General features: G+C 40.6%; 2 protein-coding genes across 3 annotated transcripts; one reads left to right on the top strand and one right to left on the bottom strand.

Annotated features, from left to right (window-relative positions):
• Positions 1-452: 452 nt before the first annotated feature.
• Positions 453-3,021, bottom strand: tsr3 (TSR3 ribosome maturation factor). Its single transcript, XM_057322950.1, has 6 exons — positions 2,573-3,021; positions 2,250-2,457; positions 1,908-2,101; positions 1,400-1,567; positions 1,256-1,310; positions 453-744 (listed from the first exon to the last, which is right to left on the bottom strand). The coding sequence occupies exons 1-6, from the start codon at positions 2,691-2,693 to the stop codon at positions 639-641; spliced, it is 852 nt and encodes a 283-aa protein (XP_057178933.1). The 5' UTR covers positions 2,694-3,021; the 3' UTR covers positions 453-638.
• A 120-nt stretch (positions 3,022-3,141) lies between these two features.
• gnptg (N-acetylglucosamine-1-phosphate transferase subunit gamma) lies at positions 3,142-9,740 on the top strand. Of its 2 annotated transcripts, XM_057322945.1 has the most exons (10): positions 3,154-3,498; positions 3,647-3,701; positions 3,794-3,916; positions 4,047-4,130; positions 4,251-4,344; positions 4,494-4,608; positions 6,831-6,913; positions 7,663-7,782; positions 7,874-7,955; positions 9,149-9,740. In XM_057322945.1, the coding sequence occupies exons 1-10, from the start codon at positions 3,450-3,452 to the stop codon at positions 9,238-9,240; spliced, it is 897 nt and encodes a 298-aa protein (XP_057178928.1). In that variant the 5' UTR covers positions 3,154-3,449; the 3' UTR covers positions 9,241-9,740. The 2 variants fall into 2 exon arrangements, with proteins under 2 accessions (XP_057178929.1, XP_057178928.1); XM_057322946.1 differs by lacking the exons at positions 7,874-7,955; positions 9,149-9,740 and having other exon boundaries at positions 3,142-3,498; positions 7,350-7,774.
• The last annotated feature ends 525 nt before the right edge of the window (positions 9,741-10,265 follow it).

Below are 10,265 nucleotides of genomic sequence, written 5' to 3'. Positions count from 1 at the left end.
TTTTACTATTGTTGCATATCAAAGTTTTATAATATTACCCTCTGATATCATCACTTAATAAATGACTCTAAAAATTCTGTTTAATAAAATTCTGTATATAACCTTTCAGAAGGTTTAGACCCAGTTAGGATCAAAGAATCGCAGTACAAGATCAATATCCGATGGTAAATTCTGGCCATTTCGTTTTTTGTTGAAAACTCTCTGAACAGGCGAACAAGCCATATTATAATCATGTTCAAACTTTTAAGTGGAGTGTTTTGGCCAAACCAAACCTTGCAAACTCAAACGATTATAAACACCATTTGAATATTTTGACATTATGTGTGGAAATAAGTCAATATATTAATTTTTTGCTATAACAAAATGTAATTAAAGTGCGAGAAGATCCTTCTCAATACAAATAACACATTTGACACATTTTTAGAAAGTTTCTACTGAAATGATGACTACAGTCTCAGATTCCTATTGCTTTTACTTACTGGTTCCATATATCTTCCATCTTTATAAGTATGCAAACATCATAAAAAATCATAAAACAGAAGTTTGTCTTTGTCAGCCGGAGGTCAGTGTCAGCGTGAATCAGATTACTAATCACACTTTCTTGAATCATTCATTGTAATATTATAAATTCAAGACTCCTAATCACTTTTATCATCATTATCATCTGCCTCTTGGCTCTTCTGGTCATCCTGCTCGTCATCATCATCTTCCTCTGATGTCTCTTCACTGTCATCATCCTCAGTCCTGAGTGTACACACACGCACACACACACACACACGTCTGGTTTATTATCTCCGTGGGGACAGTCCATAGGCGTGATGTTTTTTATACTGTACTAACTGTATATTCTATCCCCTAACCCAACCCCTAAACCTAAAGATCATAGAACACTTTTTGCATTTTTAGATTTTTAAAAAATATCGTTCTGTACAATTTATAAGCTTTTGTGCCCATGAGGACCTCAATTTTGGTCCCCACGGTGACATGAGTCCCCATGTGTTGGTGTGCATTCAGGTTTAGGTCCCCACCGGGATATACAAACATGAACACACACACGCACGCACGCACTCACACACGCACGCACGCACGCACGCACGCACGCACGCACACACGCACGCACGCACACACACACACGTGCAGAGGTTACTTGAAATTAAAATGACGTCAGCCTCTCAGGTCATTAGCTTACAGAAATATTTCAAAAAGATTGAAATATAATTCAAGGGATTTCATAAAATGTAAAAAATATTCTTACTGCACTGGTCTGTTGGGGTTAACAAAGTCTCTGCCCGAGTCCACATCAAAAGGATCTAAAAAACACACAGACAAAGGATTTTAAAATGTAGATATAAATAAATCTTTTTTTCAAGCACATGTGTGATGCCCCGTTGGGTCATACCGATATCCTCTTCCTGTGGGGTGAAGCTGAGAAACTCTTTCTCCACAGCCAGCAGCTCCTCTTCTGATTGGCTGGAAGCATAACGTTCCAGAAGAGTCTTATTTAACTCCAAAAATCCCAAACCCCACTTAAACTTCCTCAGCAGAAGCACAGCAAGGTCACGAAATCCTGATGGGTGATCACATAAACACACATCAGTTTATGTTTTTTTAATAGTTATAAACTGGGTCCAAAACAGCATGCACTTGGTTAGGCAACACAGAAGTAACCTTCCCCTTGTGTCCATTCCCAAATTTAGTAATAGCCATGTCAATGGATGAAGAAATAAATTCACAATATATTTGAGGAAATATTGTCTATGTATGTAGCGAAAAGATTTCATTTAAGCAATATGTATAACATCAGTGACCCTGTTCTAAATTGGCATTGAATTAAGCTGACCTCTATTATAATACAAACAACACCCTAAAACCACAACAGAGCAGTAGAGAGGCCGAGCGCTCCTCACCCACAATGCAGAATGTTGCAGCATATGCCTCCACACAGGACAGCTTGCAGGGTTTGCCATAGTTGACAGGATTTGCTGCGACCAAGAAAGGTAAAAGCCTTGGATGCGAGCCAATCATTTTGCTGAAGGGTGTGTCTTCAAGTCGTGCCCAGGAACAGTCAATGACGGCTAGTCCACCCTGAGCCACAATCTCCCTAAAAATGTTATAGAATATGACATGATGTGTGTGTGCTAAAAGACTTGCCAGACTAATATTTATGCTTTTAGACCTCAACCTTGAGGCATCCTGTCTGGGGGTTGTGTTTGATTTTGGATCATTGGAGTGGATAAAGTCTGACTCGCCTGTCTGCAGGTGTCACGTATTTGGTGCCCATAGGGCTCAGTATTAGGCCACTGAATCTCTGGTTGAGTCGTAGACAGCGCACTAAACCCTTCCTGACCAGCTTCCGCCCTGTACAGCGTTTAGGGTCACAGTGACCCAGGTCCCACATAGCTAATGGACAGGGCAACTTCACACTTCCTACAGCTTCTGATTCTGCATCCTCACTGGCTGGAAATACAAAACAGTTGAATACATAACGAATTCAATCCATTACACTGAAGTGGAGTACAGTATGCATACACAAACTATAGTTGCAAATAGATCTAGACACAACCCAACAAACCTCGCAGAACATCGTGCATCTCCTCTGTAAACGTTTCTAAAGATTTCCCCTTCATCCGGTGTCGCGTGTCTTTGCCTTTGTGAACCGGTCGCTCACTTTTACCTTGTTTTTTCCTCCCCATGTTTGAAATTCAACCTATTCTCTCCCTTGGAAAGAACTAACTGGACACCTGTATGTATGTGCTTTCAACGAACGACCTGCATTAAAACCTATTCCACCACATAACGACGTGTTGTTTACTTCACGGATCACGGCAAAATGTCCAAGGTTTATGGGCTTTTAAGATCAAATGCAAGGTAGATTCTGTAGTGCACGCTGTGAATCCAAAATACAGTGACGTGATGAAACATGGCTGACGACGAATAAACACAAAAATTACATCTTTTATATAAATACATAATAATGTAATAGTGTAATGATCGATTTTATTACTATAACAGTTACTTTTATCTCAACATTGTGAACAAGGTACGGTTAACAAACACTCGATTAAGATATATTAAATGGCAATGGGAGCGGACTTTTATTTTGGCACTATAAACACCGGAAACAGACCATAATATTTTTGTTTACTGCGATCGCCGCGTTTTGAGAATTCACGAACGTTTATGCACGTTTGCCTTTGTATTTTGTTTAATCGCCAAACATGGGTACTTAGATAGACTTCAAATAAGTATATTTACTTAAAAATTGTATTATATTATTTTGTTCTTTGCTGCATAGCTGTCCAGTTCAATACGTTCGTGAACCATCAAATCTTTATCAGCTGAGCTCTACCAGCCGTCATCGATGTGGTCTGTGTCACATGAGCAGCAACGGACGAACGGATACAGAGAAATGTAGTTTGCAGTTGTAAAACTCTTTGATTTAAAGAGTTATGGAGTGTTTTTATTTGAAATGGTGCCTGGTATGTTTGACGGCGATGGGTAAGTGCACTAGATGTGTCTTATTTTGTTGCATTAGGGGTCATGTATTCTTATACACATATTTTACCTGTCGTTGTCTTCTGGCTGCAGCGCTTACTTCATATTATTACAGTAAAGTCAATGCTTACTTTGTTAATCCTTATTTTAGTGGTTGTCACATCAGGAGGAAAGATGAAGATAGTGGAGGAACCAAACACCTTTGGGTGAGTCTCCCAACAAACTTATGTTTTGAAACCACGGATGATAGGAGAGTCGTAAAATCACGCTTTCTGTTGTGTTCCTCCTGCTCTTTCAGCTTAAATAATCAGTTTGTGGCTCAGAGTGGTCGACTTCAAGCAAAGGTCAGCCCGTCTCCTGTGTCTGGGCCGCAACATCTGCACAGACTGGCAGGAAGATGTTACAACTACATCGAAGCCACGTGAGTAGCACACAAGAGTCTACACATCTAAAGAACCAAGTCTTGAGTTCCCTAAAGACATAAACGGAAGCGTGTCGATGTCAAGCAGGCAGTGAACATGATTTCAAATTATTTATTTTTCTATTTTCAGATATAAATATGTGTTCTGTCCTTTTCATAATATAACCCAGCATGAACAGAGTTTCAGATGGAACGCCTACAGTGGTATACTGGGGTAATTATACCTTGTTAAAAGTTCCTAAAACCACGTAAACATGCTTTTTCATATTTTATATAGCTTGTCTCTTTTGTGTTTTGTGTGCGTGCGTGCGCGTGTGTGTGTGTGTGTGTGTAGCATTTGGCATGAATGGGAGATTCAGAATAACACATTCACCGGCATGTGGATGCGAGAAGGAGATTCATGCGGAAATAAAAAGAGACAGACCAAGGTAGAGTAAAATGTTCACGTACAGGCCCTATATTTCATTAGATTGTAATCGAGTATATGAGTCGGTTACATATGTTCTAAACACAGTGTCTATGTGCCTTTTGCTGTACAAAATAAATTCATTTTTAGATATGTCTTTTTGCATTGTAGGTGCTGTTGGTCTGTGGTAGCAGCAATAAACTGGCGAGCGTGTCTGAACCGCAGACATGTGTTTACTCGCTTACATTTCAAACTCCGCTAGTGTGTCACTCTCACTCCCTTTTGGGTGGGTTATATTTACATTTACATTTATTCATTTAGCAGACGCTTTTATCCAAAGCAACTTACAAGTTGGGTGAACAATGGAAGCAATTGGGTCAGCATTAGAACAACAAAAAGCGTAAGTGCAATAAAACATGTCTCACAAAGCCTACTACAGTGTGCAAAGCTAAGTTTTTTTATATACAGATAAGAGTAGTAAAGAGATAGAAGTCAGAACTGATCGGTCAGGTGCTGACGGAAGAGATGTGTTTTCAGACGGTTCTTAAAGATGGCCACAGAATCTGCTGATCTTGTAGCAGCGGGCAGATCATTACACAAATGTAGAACTGATCCCGAGAAGGTTTGTGATTATTATTATTTCTTTTGGGATTGCACCACAAGACGTGGTTTGTTTGCAGAGCGTAGGGATCTGGCGGGTATAGAAGTCTGCATTAGCGAGTGAAGGTAAGGGGTGCTGAACCAGTGGTGCTCTTGTAGGCCAGGAGCAGAGTCTTGAATTTGATGTGAGCGACTACAGGGAGCCAATGTAACTTAGGGTGCGTTTACACTTGGCATTAACATGCGATCTCGGTGATCCGAACAAGCAGATCGGATCTTCAGACAATCAGGACACAGCGTGTTTACACTTGTCAACAAGTGGCTTCCATTATTTTAATAAGCCTGCAATTTAAAAATAGCCTCGGTGCGGGGAGATTTCACACAACACGTATAACGGGGAGGATGAGCATGTCACATTTGATACGCAGCCATGTTGAACTCGAGGCAGCGGTGGGAAGTAAACAAAAAAGTATGTGAAAGTATAAGCAGAGGACGTTTGTAAAATGACACAAGCTTTTGTACTTGAGCTGTGGCGAGTTTCACTAGCGCGCGCACACACAGACTCTAACGGTGTTTTTAAACACATCATTTGTTTATTCATGTCACAGACACATAAAATAATCACATAAGTAGGCCTAATGTTCCTATGATCAAAAGCGAGCACTTACATCGTTCTCGTGTATTTGGGTTGGTTTGGCTGAAAGTGACAGCGCGTCGTTTCTTTGGTCTGTGCCCTAAATAGTGTGCTTACTGACATCAGCTATTAGCAACACTATACAATCTGGTTTCTGTGTGTAAATGATATACGGTGTATTCAGAGCTCCGTTTCAAGCTGCCCGTCTGCCGCTTAATCTGTCTTCCGGGGACGGTACTTTCGAGTCAGATCCGTGGGCATGGCTTGTTGGTTTTGACTAAATCTTTGGTGTTTCAAGTCTTACGAAACCTTTACCCTAACCCTAACCTTACTCTAACCATCTAAACTACCTGCGATTGTTAAAATTGATGAAAAAACACGTTTGGGTGATGACGTCAGACTCGAAACACCAACGATTTAGTGAGAGCTGTACGAGACACAAGCGGCAGCGGCCCTCGGGGAACCGGACAGTTGATTACGCCGTATAGGCTACAGTAAACACACACACGTATGCTAGAAACAAGCTGGTATAGTGTTGCCATTCGTGTCTGTGACATGAAAATAAACAAATGATGCGTTTTAAGCTGGCGCTGTGTGTGCGAGTCAACGCCATTCATGGCAGTCACAAATACAGCGATGATACAGCTGAAGTGGTCAAGTAAAACATCTCGTGTGATTTGACACAAATCCTCTGTAGGTTAAAGTATCCATGATCATTTCGTGGGAAAATGAACGACTGTGCAACGTGAGCAAGAGTAAACTTTCCGCTGCATTTGTCAGCTGCTCCGCAGTCTGACAGGCTTCGGACAGACGAGAGAATAATGATATCGGGCGGGTTTTCTGTGAAATTGTACCGGTAAATGTAGATAAACTGTCTGGATTGCGTTTACATTACACTGAGATCCGATCACAATGCGTCCTCGACTACCTCTGGATCAGGACACGCTGATCGGATGACATTCCGATCAGAAGCGCATTTACACTTGTCTTTTCAATGTGTATGTGGACAACATCCAGATACAGGTCGCATGTTAATGCCAAGTGTAAACGCACCCTTAGTGAAGAGAGGAGTGACGTGCGCTCTCTTCGGTTCATTGAAGACCACTCTTGCCGCTGCATTCTGGATCATCTGAAGAGGTTCGGTTGTGCAAGCAGGAAGTCCAGTCTGGACAGAATATATAACGTTATATAACATCTGCCGTATATGTTGTATTATAAAATTATTTAAAAAGATTGATTGCATAATAGTAATGTCTTGTTGTGTGTGTGTGTAGTTTATCCAGTTTTGAGTGAGAAGTTACAGAAGGAGTGGGACGACATTGAGCAAGCACTATATGAAGAACTCGTTACAGAACAGGTGACAACACACGCGCACGCACATACACACACACACACGCACACACACACACATTACAATGCATCTGAGGAAATAATAACAGGCATGTGCAGGGGTTTCCTGGGTCAAAATTGGTATTTAGTGGTGGCTGATGAACACTGTCATCCACACACAGTTAAACGTAACCTACTCTTGAACTGCGAGTCTAATACTGACAATAAATCCAGTATAAATAAATAATAATAATAATTTATTCAGTAGTTCTTATTTAGTTTTACAACCTTTTCCAAGTTATATAATGGGTATGAAATTAAGTGACACAGATATTACCCGTCACTCTCACATCCTCCTAACATGGAAAACACTTCATTGCTGGATAGGATTTGTTTTGTTTGTTTATGTCAGTTGTTCGAGCGGAACCCTTGTCTGAGAAAAGGAAACCTGTTTCTGATCGCAGTTCATCCTGGGGTATTTCAGGTTAAATATTCACCGGATGCTGATATATGATATCAAACTTCCGTGGGAGCGTTTCCAAGCATACCATGCTGCCTGCTTCCGCATCTACTTCTCATCATATGCCGATGGGTCTGCGCAACACAGAATGAAGACGAACACAGAGAGCACACAGGCTCTCCGTTCCTTCTTTCCTGCAGTCATCACAAGCGCAGCAGTCATCTACATTGCTCATAAATCACATTCAATGACCACATAAATCTTTGGCGGCCGTCAAAATATTTCCTATATAGGAAAAACCCTGCATGTGTGTTTAGGGTTATAATAAGCAGCTGAGGGATGTGTTTGAGGAGGCGGGTCTCCTGAGAAGAGCTCAGCAGCAGAAACCAGAGGAGAGCACAACATCTGCTCATCAGAACCTGGAGCAGTGCACACAGGTCAGAAATACACCTGCGCTGGAATCTGTGTGTTCTTGCCTTCAGCTGATATCAAATAAAGGTTCTGTTTGTGCTGTGTTTATTTGAACAGGACTTTGAAAAGCAGCGGGCTGAGATTGGACGACTACGATCACTCCTCACGCAGCATAACATCTCCTATGAGACCACAGCAGGTGAGACACACTTGCAGTATTCCAATGCTTAGGAATCACGTGGACACACGTTCTTGTGGATTTAGTGGGTGAACAGTATGACCGCTCTCATATCATGGTATGGACATTTATTTTGCATTAATAGTACAAGGGGTGTCACAATATACTTGTCAGGGTAGAGGCAGAAGAACCCAAATGCAGAACAGCCAAGATGCAACACAAAAACTTTATTAAATCAAAAACCCACGATGGGGACAAACTAAACAAAGCAGGAATTCAAACAAAGACTTCCCAAGGAGGGGCAAACTAAACAGAGTTATAAATCCAAGACACTGCAGGATCAGGCAAGGCAAGACGGGAACAATATAAGCAGCACGAGAGCTAACACGAACATGGTAAGACCCACCGGCACAGGACAGAGAGTACAAGGGCTTTAAGTAGGGAACACTAGCGAGGGAAGTTAACAATGGGCAGGTGAGAGGAATGAAACAATAATGGGACAAAGACGGGGAAACAAGGGTGCGGGGCCAAGGCACGGACAGGAGGACACGTGGCGCAAAGTCACAACAAAGGCCACGTGTCTCCACACATAACACAACAAGCACAAAAGACATGGTACTGTCACAACCCTGTCCACAGAATTAGAAAACTCCAGACAAGGACAGAATCAAGACAATACTGTTATTAAAAATAACCATAATATTAAAAAACACAATTAAAAAAGGATGATAATACTACACATATGATAATATAATAAATAATTCATCACCCCTTTAAAATTTTGCACAATGATTACAAACTCTCTCTCTCTGCATTCTGACATTCCTACATATTTAGTCTGATGTATTGGCTAAAAAGAAAAACAAAATAAACAAAATTAAAGATGAATTTGACTGATAGCATTATTCTTTTAATGAAAAAAATCAAAGATATGACAATAATATTGTAATTGTGAACTCTTTTGCTATTGCTAATGATAATCGTCTAATGAAAATCTGATATCCTGTCAGCCCTAAATGGTATGTTTTATGATATAGTTTTTTGAGGATATGTTACTTTTTTACATGTTGTCTATTTTTCTTTGGAATAAATGCAAATCAAAAAAGCGGATTATTAAAAACAAATAAAAAAAAACAGAGTCTGCCATCAGTGTGAACATTGTGTAATACTCAAAACAGTCAATGTATTGTTGAAAAACTGTACTTCTCTTTCAGAAAGAACACAGGACCAGGGTAATCCGGCCCCCTTACTGGTCCAGGACCAGCACCTCCGCGGTGACACCGGCTTCATCGCTGACCTGCACTGAGATCCAGCTGAATACCATGCAGCATTTCAGGAAACCAAATTCCCAGAGATCACATCAGACTAAATAACTAAAAATACTGTGAGATGATGAGATTTTATTTGTTTTCAGGTAGATTCAGTCATCTTGTTTTGTGGAAAATTAAGGTTTTAAAACTAGACAATTTACATTCATTTATTGTGAAGTGTATATTTTTTGGTAACGTGTCTCCTATCCCAGTTAAATGAGACATACGTTTCTGTGCTGGTCCTGGTAAAACAGCTCAGTGTCACCCTAGATCCAGTCAAGGGCGTATCCAAAGTACAAGAGTTAAATATACATCCTTAGAGATTTGTGCTATATTAAGGTGCTTGGAAACATTTTGTTACCACAATTACCAAACCTAGACCATCTTTTAACAGAAACATGTGTTTTCAGAAACCAATGCTAGTTTAAAAAAGTTCCTATAACTATGTTGGTTACGTTCATAAACATTAAAGCGTTTGATGCACAAACAGAACTAGCAAAACTAGATTTTATTACATCAGTCGTAAATGGACTGTCTGAATACAGATCCAGTAACATCCAGCAAAAATGATTTGAAATAATCTTTGCGAACCACCAGATTGTAGCATCTTAAACACATTATTCCCCTTTTTCATTCAGCTATGAATAAGCAAACCAAATGATGTTTTATTAACAAAGTTCGGGAGGAGCCGGAGAATGTAATCAAGCCAGGCTGATGCGCATCAGCAATCGCAGCTGATCCGCATCATTATCATGACTTCGACCCTATCAGACCCAGTGAACTATTCAATAAATAGGTTACCGTCTTACCTGCACTTTTTCAGTCTTCGACATAGCAAGTGTGGAAAACAGCTCCGAGTTCGCAACAGAAAAAATCCAAAGAGATCTGTATCAGAAATACAAGCCACTGACCAATTAAGATCAGCCCCCGGACCTCTTTCCACTCGGACCAAGCCGTCCTCCGCCGACCCTCTGCAAAACTCAGCTCCATCAGGTCGCTGCCGCAGGCCTTCAGCAAGCTT

This window comes from Triplophysa rosa, linkage group LG23, assembly GCF_024868665.1.
Source record: "Triplophysa rosa linkage group LG23, Trosa_1v2, whole genome shotgun sequence".
NCBI lineage: Eukaryota > Metazoa > Chordata > Actinopteri > Cypriniformes > Nemacheilidae > Triplophysa > Triplophysa rosa.
The sequence above is the reverse complement of the archived record's forward strand: the minus strand, read 5'-3'. Positions and strand labels throughout refer to the sequence as shown.